The 13701-nt window shown below is 38.4% G+C and overlaps 1 protein-coding gene across 7 annotated transcripts in view; it reads left to right on the top strand.

The window, feature by feature from the left end:
• HDAC9 (histone deacetylase 9) overlaps nt 1-13701 on the top strand; it is a 668907-nt gene that overhangs the window by 105915 nt on the left and 549291 nt on the right. The window contains exon 1 of one of the 7 annotated variants that reach the window (XM_038391401.2): nt 6712-6794. The exons of 4 other annotated variants lie outside the window; for them this stretch is intronic. In XM_038391401.2, the coding sequence (XP_038247329.2) occupies nt 6770-6794 (25 nt within the window). In that variant the 5' untranslated portion in view covers nt 6712-6769. Of the gene's footprint in view, nt 1-6711; nt 6795-13701 lie in introns of those variants that run through there. 2 more of the 7 variants (XM_043509208.1, XM_043509209.1) reach the window with 2 other exon arrangements.

Below are 13701 nucleotides of genomic sequence, written 5' to 3'. Positions count from 1 at the left end.
GAAAACCATTAAGCTTTAGCCATCAATGGGCTGGCCTTGTGCATGAGATGCTCATCTCACTGGGTTTTGACAGGTCTATGTGCAGAATCTTAATTTACAGAAAAAGTGTACTAGCATCGTCCTGATAGTACGTAGCACTTGAAGAGTTTTACTGAAATGTACAACCTTTCATAACAGTTTGACATTTAGTGCTCCACTCATCTCCGGTTTCTAAATCCAGCTGTGGAGTTTGGACCAGATCACACAGGGAAATGCATAGATGTTAGATAATGAGAAAAGACATTTGCTGAGAAAATTAAAGTGTCTGCAAAGATTTGAGATCCTCATTGCCTTTTCTAACACATTCAGTCCATGTTATAGGAATACAGAACTGGGAAATGTGGTCTCTACTCAATCCTTAGGGACGGCAATAACAGCATAATGTGATTACTGGGGGAGTGGGGAGCATGCAGTGTTGAATGCTCATGGAGAGGCTCCACTCAGACCACTAGCACTGACCCAGAGACTGGGTGTTTTATTTTTGTAACCTTTGGAACTTTTTTTCTTTAAACTTCACTAAAATTTGAACCTGCTAGAAAACTGTAAAGTGAAAGAACAAAAATGGGGAGTGTTGATCTTCGTCTACAGCAGTGGCCCTTTACACCACAGCCCCCACTCTGGACCCTTTATATGTTAAAGAGTTGGAGTGTCATAAAGAGGCTTTAAAAGCCCCATGTCTGGCTGGGTAGGATTTTCCTGGTGTAGTTCCTGTGGAAGAGAGCTGTAAGGCTGCCCTCTGAGGATACCCTTGCAAACCTGTTCATGCCAGGTGCAGGGCTACAGAGATTCTGGGCAACAGCTAAGGAATCTCCCATTGCATAGACAGCCTTCTCCCCCACCCCACCCCCGAGCTATCTAAATTACACTGGAAGCCTCTCTAGCCCCCAGAGCAGCTCAGTGGCTGCAAAGGTGGCTTAAAGCCGTCCCAGGCTGCTCCACGGATGGCAGAGCTTCCTGGAATCTCTTAGTGCTGTGGTCTTGTCCATGTCCAAACTCTAGAGGCACAGCACAAAATCTCACCCAGGCTTTAATGCCCCTTTGTGTTGCCAGAGTGGAGTAAAAAGCCTTTGGTGTAAATGAGAATCAGGCTCAAAATATCTTTTCCCACAAAATATAATGAAGACAACTAAAGCAGTCTCTCTGGTACAATTGTGAAAGGAAGGTGTACAAATTCTATAGGATCTTGCAAAAACTCCCCGATTTTGTAATGGGGCAAGTGCAAAATACTGCAGGAACTGTTATAGTAATTTTCAGCCATCTCAGCTGTAAGTTGATACATAATGGGAAAAGGGGAGTTCTGCCTGCTTATTGGATCAGGCCCATTAATATTACCTTGATAATTGTATATAGGTTTGGCAGAATTTGATTTTTTAAAAAATAATTTCAATGGATAATATAAATTTTCATTTTTAAGGATTTCAAAAACAATGTTATCCATTTTATTTTTCACAGTTGTGCAGAATTATGGGGTTTGCTTTTTTTCAATTTTTATCAATTTAAATGTTCACAGTTGCGGGAAGTTATAGGGATGGGATCAGACAATAGGAAGGTCAGACAAGAAATTAATTATCGTGGACATTGCAATTCAAAAAGTTAAAACTTTATAACTGTTAAAACACAGGCTGTCAACATCCCCTGTAAAAATATACAAAGTAAACATCCTTAATTCAGACTTTAAGTTCTCAAGAAACATTTTTCTTTCTTTGCTTATCTGTAAATTTTGATTATATATTGGTTTGCAAGTGTATTGTGAAATTGCTGTTTACCAACATTACTGATTAAAAAAATCTAATCCTTCCAAGTCAATTCTATATTGGTTAGGATGGCCAGTTCCTTCCAATCAGTTAGAACATTCTTTTCACTCACATTGAAAGCATTGCTTCTCAGGAGCAACTAAAAGCCTAGACTGCGCAGGCATTTCTGTGCTGACCATTGGGACATGGAAACACTGAGGCTTTCAGGTAAAGGCATTTTGATGTCATGAAAAATTTAGTAATTGTTTCAACTGTAAAAATAAAACTAATTTTCCTCTATAATGCCTGAGGGAAGTCATTTTATAGAGCCAGATTGTGGCCTTTTCTCTGTGACCTTTCAGGGGAGTTTAGGGGTGTAAGGTGCTTTCTTACTTCCTTGTGCCATCTACTCAATCTCTGTGGGGTGACTCTGTCGCCTCTGTACATGTGGGTGGATGGAGTGTGAATTAGAAGGAGTAGCTCCACTTCCCTCCCCACAATTCACCAACCAACATGGCTGCAGTGGGAAATGTGCACTGTCCCAGATATAGGTGCTGTGGCACAGGGTATGTTATGCCAAAAACAGGAGGTAGATTGTGACTCTCACAATCTGTTTCATGGTCTGCTTCTGGAGCAACACAACTGCTTGCTGCCCCATACGTGGAACAGATTGTAAAATAATTTTGCTCATAAAAACCATAGAACCTTCTCCCGGTACATTAGAAAGCAAGACACTAAAATAGGATGGTGATTATCTCTTTCCCTATAATTGTTTTATAGTAGTTTGATTTACTAGTAATATTTAAAAGTCAGTTTTAAAAAGGCAACGTATGTTCTGTGAACATGGCCGTTTGTCTCTTGAAAAAAATTGTTTTTTCCTTAGGCAAAAATATTAAAAAGAAACAGCATGGGGAAATGAAACAAGCTGTCCAAACTTCTGAAAGTTGCACTTCCTCAAGGAATTTCAGCAATGCATAACTGGTCTAAAAGGGGATTGGAGCAGTTGAGATATTTTTATTTTCTTTATTTTTATTTTTTTAAATAGGAAGGAGCATGTAATGATTTCTCAAGAGAGCAAATGAAACAATGTTTAAATATCTGTCTTGAAATCATAGGTTTATATGTTACTTATGTCAGTACAGCAAACAATTATTTATCTAATAAAAAAAATAAACAGCCCTAAAATAGCAAACATATTTATTTTTCACTGAGTTTTATTTTAAATTTAAAAAGTCTGGAAATCTTTTCTGTTACATTGTTATTAACTGTAAAAACAGTTGAATAAATGCAGCTGTGTGTGTATATTGAATGGTATGGATAGGGGATGGATATAAACATTGTGATACTAATATGAACATGAACTTTCTGGTGGATGTTGAGATATTGACCCTAAATTGTATATTGAAAGAGAAGAAATGATAGTCATTATGCTATCCCAGTAGCCCCAAATGAGTGGGCAACTAAGTATACTGTTGCAACTAAGTATTTTGTATTCCTAGGTTTTCCTGAATGCTGGGATTTCAGCTGGTGTTGAGGACTTTTTATTGTCTCCTGTTAAGAAGCAGGTAGCAGCCAGTTTATGTGGACGCAGACCTGGAACATTATTAACTGTGTTTTAGTTGCCTTCAGGTTGGATTATTTTCATGCTCTGGATCTTGCTTTTCTCTTTGGTTCAAAAGAGCCCAGATTTAGCAGTCTTCAAAATGTTCTGAAAGAGTCTCAGGTTTTTCATGATGAGAGGATTTGATGGGGATTATTTTGGTGTGGATGCTGAAGAGGAATTTATTTAATGGCTGGGGAGCTGACCTGAGGGCTATTTATATTCTGTGGGGGATAGCTGGGTTTAATGGGTTGCTGGGTCTTTTTCATTTTATATTTGGGGAAATATTTTGAGAGAACCCCTTAACTGACCTTTTGAAACATTTAATAGGGTATATATGCCTTGCAGTGGCACTTGCATGATGGTGATATTGACACAGCAGTTGATATGCTGGTAGAAAGTTCTGTTGAAGTGCAGCTGGGGAGTAATGATGTAAAAAGTATTGTGCTTCCATGATGTTCACCTCCACCTAAGTCATGTTTACTTTTAGATTAAGTCTTAGACTGTGCAAATTAATCCACTGACTCTGAAGGCAGTAAATTTTACACTGAACAGTGGTCAATTCACTGTTCAGTCTTAACCTATTTTACATACCCCTGTGAAATATTAGGATTGATCTTGTGTAAGTGAGTGCAGTTCCATTGAAGTTATGCTGATGTACCTCAGCTCAGGATCTGGCTCATTGAGTTTAAGTGACTTTGGACTTCTTTTTATGACACACAACAGCTGAAGTCGTGGTCTATTTGCTAAACATGGGAGGAAAGTAAATAAGTCTGGATAATTTCCTGACATAGATAACTCCTGACGTGATTGACTCTGTGTTCATATATAATATATATAAAAGCATTGCACCAGATTTATTCCATTGAAGAAAAGGCAGGTGTAAGATTGTTCTGGCTATACTGTACATCTTAACATTCAAATTACCTTAGCTTTTGGTTAACTGTATTCTATCCTCCTATCTAACCATCACCTTGTGCAATACTCGGTATTTTTAGCCTTTTAAGCATAATCAAGCACTATATTTAAACATTTGTCTTGAAGACTAAAATTTGCTCAGTGTGAATAACAGATACTCAGAAAATAGCAATTCAAGATGTCCTGAATTTGTTATTATTCTGTCTTTTTCTCTAGGTATAACTTATGTAATGTGCCATGTCTTGGAAATTTTGTGTATAGGAATGCATAATTAAAATCAAATGTATCTCTAAATGGCAATTGTTTGTATGAGATTTTAATGGACCAGCGGTTATTTGGATTCAGTAAACATAAGAACCTGAAAATATATTGTGAAAAGTCACATGGCAAAAAATACAAAAAGAGAGCAAAAAACAGAGGCCCAGTTTCTGCTTTACATGGAAAAAGCCTCATTGACCACCTCCATCTGAAAGCTGAAAGGAGCATAGGGTTTTCTTGCGGGATGATTGTTTTATAAATGGTCGATGTGGCACCTAGACATGACAGCAATGGTGCTTTATACATTGATGGAGGCTCGCAGTGTGTACCACTGCTATAATTTGTTTAGAAATGAACATCTTAAATAAATGAGCAACCTGTTAAAAGAACAAACTTTCTTGGGGCCCGAGTCCTGGCTAAGTGCTGGCTTATACACTCTGCGTTTTGCTGCAGAAGCAATGAAAGTCATGGAAGACCCTCTAAAACAGCCTCAAATCTATCAGACTCAGTTCCCTTCCTTCAGAGTGCCACCATTTCACCATTCCTCCTACTGTGTGGAAGTCCGTGCTCACAGTCTCCACATAAGAGCCCTGTGAGCTCAGTGGGAGGCACAGCTGGGCAGGGAAAGGGCGCGGATGAGGGAGAATTGCACTGTATGATATTATCTGGTGAGTATATAGTCTAGAATTAATGCTATAAAATCTAATGGAACGCTGCATATTAATCCTTAAAGTGCATTTGCTAAGATATAGTGGGCAAGATTATTGGCTGAAGCCAAGGAGAACACAGTGCAACTCAGGAAAGGTGTGTGCAAAGGTGGCTTTCAGAAACCTTTGAAAAATGTTCTGTTCAGAAATAATTTTGTTTGTGCATCTTCTGAGCCAACCCTGCCTTGCACTTAGAGTACTCATTTATACCTGTGTTAACGTGGGTGTAAAATGCATTTTGCACTCACTTTGCATACATGTAAATGGCTGCATTAAGTGCAAGGCAGGGGAGAGTCACACTTTCTATTTTGAGTAAAAAGAAAAGGAGTACTTGTGGCACCTTAGAGACTAACAAATGTATTAGAGCATAAGCTTTCGTGAGCTACAGCTCACTGAGCTGTAGCTCACGAAAGCTTATGCTCTAATACATTTGTTAGTCTCTAAGGTGCCACAAGTACTCCTTTTCTTTTTGCAAATACAGACTAACACGGCTGCTACTCTGAAACCTGTATTTTGAGTAAGAAACTTCTGCTTCTTAGAAATCAAACTGCTCACGCTTTTTATTCTTTGCTTTAACTGATAATCCTCTTTGTCATTTTGATTTCATAATAACATTGTCAGCAACTGATTGTTAAGATTGCAAAGGATTATGACTTTGCGTGAGGAGAATTTGTGAGATTCTGCAGGAAATGATGGAAAATCTGCTTTACAATACACTGTTTCCTGCTAAAAATGATCCCCATCTTCTTAAAGCTCTCAGCAGAAAACACACATATCAGTATTCCCCATGGTAATATGAATATGCAGCTGGACAGAGAGTTATGTTCTTGTTTCAAAATGCTGACCTGTATGTGTAAAAGGAAGATAATTACATAACTGAACCTGATCCTTGGGGTTCAGTTTTGTCCTTGGAGGCGTCAGGAATACCTGATTTTTTCCATGCTACAGCACACAATGTTGTACGATATATATGTTGAAAATGGGGTCATGCCTGGGTGCCTGCTTGTTGAAGGGTCTTTAAATTTTGTATTGACTCCCAAGTTTGAACAGTAACAAATAATACACAATACCACATTCTTCCACCCCCAAAGTGGTCCAAATTTTATTGGCATAAATTCTAAGCAGCAAAGAGGGTGGATACTGTTAGGGATAACTCTAAAAATTGGTACTTTAACAGATAAATTTACTAGCTTATATCCTGGGAAACTGAAGCCTTGTACTACTTGGACAGTCTGTATCTAGTTTCTTCTGCCATATCGTGGCCATAGTCATGTAACACCTGCACTGAATGTAGCCCCCTGAAAGCTAGTTATATTTTAAAACAACCAAAAGGAGGAACTTGGTTGGAAAGTTGAATGATGTGTCTATGGCAGGTACTGTTACAGTGGGAGGGGGTAGTAATAAAAACAGCTAGTTGACTAACCACTTCCCTTCATTGTTACTTGTAATTTTTTATGTCAGTTATAATATTAGCAGAGCCCTGCTAGTTTTCAAAACCACTGTCAGCTATACAAATGAAACAAATGTACACTCGGACCGGTAAGTTAATTTTATTTAAGATCTAAGGTGAAGGTTAAAGTGGAAATTAAGTGCAATGTTAAAAACTTTGTTTTACAAGTTGCAGCCTTTGGATAATCATTTGAAATACATTATAACGGATTGTATTATGCAGAAAAATGCAGATCACATAGACACAGGTGGTAAAATAACAAGTTGACTTAAAGGGAGGTCATGCTGTCTGCCTAGGTCCCCCTTCCCTTGATGAGGAAATGTAAATTTAACTACTAATTCTTCTTAATGCTGTTTATTCTTCAAAGTATTAAAAGCACACAAAAAAAAAAGTGGGGAAGGGGTTGGGGAACAATCCTGAGTTGGGGAGAGTAGAAGATGATAAAGAGATGAATTGATTAGTTGATCTTTTTGCAGAGTTGAAAATGTATATCCGTATGTAAATGTTAAGTTTAGTACTTTATTGTGTGCAGCCCTTTGCCCCCATGTCACTTGGTTGAATGCAGCCTCATTTATTCCTGTAATCATTTGGTGGCTGTTTGCTAGGTCTAATTTGGTGGTCTCAATCCAGTTCCTGGTAAATAAGTGTTCATGTAGCAGGGAACATCATCACAGTTGGTACTACAGTAGAAATTCAGAGTTACGAACCTCAGGAATGGAGGTTGTTCATAACTCTGAAATATTTGTAACTCTGAACAAAATATTACGGTTTTTTCAAAAGTTTACAACTGAACACTGACTTAATACAGCTTTGAAACTTTACTATGCAGAAGAAAGATGCTGTTTTGAACATCTTAATTTAAATTGAAACACCGCAGAAACAATTTCCTTACCTTATCAAAGCTTTTTTTACACTTTCCCCTTATTTTTTTTAGTAGTTTGTTTAACACAGTACTGTATTGCATTTCCTTTTTTTTTTTTTTTTTTTTTTTTGTCTCTGCTCCTGCTTGATTGTCTACTTCCTGTTCCAAATGAGGTGTGTGGTTGACCGGTCAGTTCATAACTCTGGTGTTTGTAAGTCTGAGGTTCTATTGTAATTTGAAAACTTGTAGCTTGTTTAAGCAGTGGCCACGGAATGGATATTGAACCATCCTCTTACCCCATCCATGGTGGAGATATATCACACTAGTACTGCTTCTGCCTGGTGTGTACCTTGTTGATGAGGATTTCATTCTCGGGGGTATGATTACACGGCAGTTGGGAGCATGCTTCCCAGCATGGGTAGACAGCTGGGTGCTAAAAATACCAGTGTAGCAGGGGTAGCTTGAGTAGCAGCTCAGGCTAGCTGCCTGAGTTCAACCCACCTGGATTCCCTGGTACATACTTGGGTGGCTAACCCAAGCTGCCACCCATCCTGCCCAGCTACAGTGCAATTTTTAGCACGCTAACTTGAACAGCGCTAGTGTATGTCTGTCTGTCTGTCTACTAAAGCTGGGAGGGTGAGACCAGCACTAAATAACCTGAATTGAAGTAATGTTATTTTAGACTTATATAATTAAGGCTGAAACTCTAATCTTAACTTACCTCATTAGGCTTACCCACTATTTGGAGACCATTGCAATTTAAGGCCCTGATCCTACGTTTCATTGGTTTAAGTGGGAGTTGGATTGGATCCTAAATACACAAGCACAAGTATTGGCAATGGAGTTTCAGCTGGTTTTTTTTTAGTATGGCACTTGTGATCTGAGTATCTAAGCCCCAAACAAAACTATAAAAAAGCAAAAAAATTCAAAATAAATGGCATGTTCAGTCCTGGGTTGCTAGTTTACAGGGATAGGTCAATTTATATGATCAATTATTTTTATTGAATTATGAGTGTTGTTCCTGGGGAAAGCTTTATCAAAAATGTGTGACAAAAAATAAACTGATGGCTTTTTAGGAGTCATCATCCACAGTAATGCCATCCTGGAGTCACTTCAGTTGGTATGTGAGCACAGATGTTAAGCTCTATAGTCAGTGTGGTTACTTCATCACCCTCTGATTCCTGCTTTTTTTTCCAAAGTAGTTTCTTCCTTTTGCAAGTGATCACTTAAAAAAACCCCTAAAACTGACTGGATTATACTTGGCTTTTTTGTTTTAAATAGTGAAAGCACTCCACTAAATCACCTGGAAACTTAATGAAAACAAACAGATGTAGTACAGGAAGGTAAAACAGCATCTGAAACTACTAAACATGCTTGCTTTACTTGCTGTTCTCTCACTGAAAAAATGTGGAAATAATTTAAACAGGTTAGTTTAAGGTTAGTCCAAGACAAAATGTGGGCACCTGTGTGTCAAGTTTCAGCCAAGAGCAAAATGTTATATGCCAGCTATAGAATAATGGGCTCTTATATTGTAATAAACCAATATTTTATTATAGAGGTTTAATCATAAAGAATCTTTAACATTAATGGCACTAGAGGGCACTGCCATAAAGAAGCACATTTTAAATCCAGTAGGTAAGCGAATAAAACAAGGTGATAACAATTCTTACAGTAAACAAGTTATGCAGTAGCAGGGGGTGCAGAATGCATTGCTGTTTAAGGTCATTGGTCTCAGTCATCTGAGTGAAGTGGAGAGACATACAGTCTTGTCATAAAATAATTTAGCACCGAGCTATCACACAAATCAAAACTGGCTGGCTCATCTGGCCTGTTTTCAGGGGAGATTGATACACCCAATGTGTATTACCTTGTGTGTATCTACATTGAATTTCTTTATTATTCTTTTGCCCAGTTATCTACTTCTGTTAGTTCCTTCTGGAAATCTTCATGGTTCTCCCTAATCCCTCAAAATATTGTGTGTGTCATAAATAGATTTTGACTCTTCATTCTTCAGTGTTGCAACTACTGCAATATTTGGGGTCAGAGCCTTAGATGCTGTAAATTGTCATAGCTTCATTAACTTCAGTTGAGTTATGATGATTTACCCAAGTTAAGGATCTGACTGTTGGTGTTTTTTCCCAAAGCTGCAGCTGGAATCATTTGAGTATCTGAGTTTTTAATTTAAATAATAATAATAGTAAAAAGTTTTCTAGCCCTCCTGGTTGGGGTTAGCAATACTGTATGCACCCTCCACTTCAGCATCATTAATACATCAATTGAGAAGCACTGAACCTAGTATTGTTCCTTAGGGCAGCTCACTATTAAACTCTTTTGGAATATAGGAATTGCCATAGTAGATCAGAGCCAATGTCCTATCTCTGATGTTGTCTAGTAACAGGAGCTTCAGAGGAAGGCATCAGAACTGTTAGTAAGGTTGTCTGTCCCATGCATTAGATCCTATACTGATCTCTAATAGTTAGGTATTAGCTTAATCCCTGAAGCGTGAGGTATAATATCCCTTTCAGATTTTTTGTTATTAATTATAACTCTGGATATTCATGTTATCCATATAAACATAATTTCCCTTTCTGAATCTTACCAAGTTCTTGGTATTCTTTTGCTTCTGAGATATGGAAAATCTATTTTTCCAAGCCCAGATATGGGGCCTCCTTTTCAGACTTGGCCTTCATTTTGACAGGTACAAGTTTGTGACCACGATTCATTCTTTTTCCCTTGCAACTAATTGTGAGTGTAAGGCTGCATGCAAGTATAACATACACAAATTATGTGTACATTAGTGTAAATGTAATTTTTTTTGAGGGTAAGAACTGAAGGGAGTGCCTGAGCTATATTTTCCAGTGTCATTTCCCTAAGTGTTTTATAGTATGTAGATTTCAGAGTAGCAGCCGTGTTAGTCTGTATTTGCAAAAGGAAAAGGAGTACTTGTGGCACCTTAGAGACTAACAAATTTATTTGAGCATAAGCTTTCGTGAGCTACAGCTCACTTCATCAGATGCATTCAGTGGAAAATACAGTGGGGAGATTTATATACGCACACAGAGAACATGAAACAATGGGTTTTATCATACACACTTTAACGAGAGTGATCACTTAAGTTGAGCTATTACCAGCAGGAAGTGTGGGGGGAAGGAGGAAAAACTTTTATGGTGATAATCAAGGTGGGCCATTTCCAGCAGTTAACAAGAACGTCTGAGGAACAGAGGGGGTGGGGTGTGGGGGGGGAAGAAATAACATGAGGAAATAGTTTTACTTTGTGTAATGACCCATCCACTCCCAGTCTCTATTCAAGCCTAAGTTAATTGTATCCAGTTTGCAAATTAATTCCAATTCAGCAGTCTCTCGCTGGAGTCTGTTTTTGAAGTTTTTTTGTTGAAGGATAGCCACTCTCAGGTCTGTAATCGAGTGACTGGAGAGATTGAAGTGTTCTCCAACTGGTTTTTGAATGTTATAATTCTTGACGTTGATTTGTGTCCATTTATTCTTTTATGTAGAGACTGTCCAGTTTGACCAATGTACATGGCAGAGGGGCATTGCTGGCACATGATGGCGTATATCACATTGGTAGATGCGCAGGTGAACGAGCCTCTGATAGTGTGGCTGATGTGATTAGGCCCTATGATGGTATCCCCTGAATAGATATGTGGACAGAGTTGGCAACGGGCTTTGTTGCAAGGATAGATTCCTGGGTTAGTGGTTCTGTTGTGTGGTGTGTGGTTGCTGGTGAGTATTTGCTTCAGGTTGGGGGGCTATCTGTAAGCAAGGCCTGTTGCCAACTCTGTCCACATATCTACTCCAACCCCCACTGTTCCTCAGATGTTCTTGTTAACTGCTGGAAATGGCCCACCTTGATTATCACCAGAAAAGTTTTTCCTCCTTCCCCCCCCCCTCCTGCTGGTAATAGCTCATCTTAAGTGATCACTCTCCTTACAGTGTGTATGATAAAACCCATTGTTTCATGTTCTCTGTGTGTGTATATAAATCTCCCCACTGTATTTTCCACCGAATGCATCCGATGAAGTGAGCTGTAGCTCACGAAAGCTTATGCTCAAATAAATTTTTTAGTCTCTAAGGTGCCACAAGTACTCCTTTTCTTTTTATAGTATGTAGAGTGGCAGCTTAGAAAGATATTTTGCATATTGCAGCTTTTCTGAACACTTCTACAGCTGGAAGCAAGCTTCCAGAGAATCAAGGTGATTTCAACAGAGTAATCTGGCAATATACATTCAAAGAGCCAGTAGAGAGAGTTAAATACATTGGGGATTGACTAGCATGATTGACCAAATAGATTTCATTTTCTCTACCAAATTCTAGGGAAACAAACGGTGTGCTGTACAATAAACCAATCCTGAGATGTGTGAATCATAGGAGTGGTTGTGTGCGTGTTTGTGTTTTTAAATACCTACTTGAGGTTGCTCTAGAGTGGAGGCTTCAGTGTTTTTATCCTCTCCAGAACAGTCTCACTTATGAAATATCAGTGTTGGCTAATCACTTTAATCCCATTCCTGATTCTTTTGTGCAAGTATTGTACTTCTGGGAATGATGATTCCAAAACTTTGTGTATCTCCAGTCAAAATTAGATAGAGCAGGCAATATACTGCATATAACTTAGTAAGAAGGCTTTAAGCAGCTTTGTATTTGGGGACAGATTTCTTTTAATCTTGCAATGAAACAGCAGATGCTGATAGTCATTTTCTCTCTTTCTATCATTTAGCGCTGTTGAAATCTTCAAATTGTGCTTAGCTTTGTTACTCATTTAATATTCTTAAGCAAGCCTGCCACTGGAGCTCTTGTTTATTCATTTTCATGATTACTTTTGGCTTCAGAAGTGAAATTAATCCTGCTACTTTGTAATTTACCATCCTGTTACTGTAGTTTATTATTTAGTTTTAATTTTATTTTTCTCTTAAAAATGATCAAATCTTAGATATCCGAGTGATTATTATTACTGTTGTTAACTTAGGAGACTGCTAAGGTTGTATAACCCAAAGGGTCACTACTTTGTTCACACCACCCCAGTTTGCAAATTCTATGCAATTCTTTACAAATATATAGATAAGAATAAGTGAAACAAAAACTTCAGGGCTCAGTAGAGCTGATCTAATACTTTAAAAAATCTTCAAATAAATCATTTGAAGAAAAACAGCAAAATTTGCTGAATAATGTTTATCAGTAGTATTCAACCATTTCTAGTGCTTGGTGCCAAGATTTGTGTGTGTGTGTCTATTTATCCAAAGCCTCAGAGATGCCTGTCACTGGAGATGAGACACTGGATGGGATGGGCCAGTGCTCTGAGGTTGTACAGAAAGTTCTGCCTCTCAGGTGGTAGGCTGGCTGGTTCTTTCTTACATGCTCAAGGTCAAACTGATTGCCATATGTAGGGTTGCGAAGGAATTCCTTTCTTCAGACTAACAGTGACCTTGGGGTTTTACCCCCTTCCTCTGCAGTGTGTGGTGTGGGTCACTTGTCAGGATTGTCTGGGTATATCTCACTGAATCATTTCCCTACTGTTGTAGGGGCCTTGGACATTGGTGGACCTCAGACTCTCCTATTTTTTTGCCAGTGGCACATAACAGTTTAGTTTCCTGAGGGCTGCAATGCTTTAATTTAATTTAATTTAATGCTCTAATTTCGGTTGTTGGGTTTAGTGTGTGGTGCTGGGTAGTGATGGTGGTCTGTGATGAACAGGAGGCTAGACTACATGACCTGGTGGTCCCTTCTGGTCTTAAACTCTATGACAATGCAGGATTGGGGATGTTTTTCCTGGACTCCCTGAAGCCAAAGGCAGTTTTGTCACTGACTAATTTTAGTGGGGGGCAGGATTTTGTGGTGGTGCTTTCCCTGGTTAATGATAAGGCATTTGACTGTAAAGTGGAATTATCCTTTTATCTAGTCAGTTGGTTTGGATTAACAGTTAAATTTAGACATGTACAAATAGTATCATTATGTAACAGTCCTTTAGCAAGAATTTTAATTAATTGCATCCTCTCCAAGTCCATTTTTTTCCTATGGAGGAACAAAGCACAAACATCTTATGAAAATCCTTTTTTGTGTATGATCAAGCATTCATCCATCTCTTTTTAATATGTGATGTATATCTTTTAAGAGTTTTTAGT

Source organism: Dermochelys coriacea, chromosome 2, assembly GCF_009764565.3.
Source record: "Dermochelys coriacea isolate rDerCor1 chromosome 2, rDerCor1.pri.v4, whole genome shotgun sequence".
NCBI lineage: Eukaryota > Metazoa > Chordata > Testudines > Dermochelyidae > Dermochelys > Dermochelys coriacea.
This window is presented reverse-complemented; position numbering and strand designations above follow the sequence as displayed.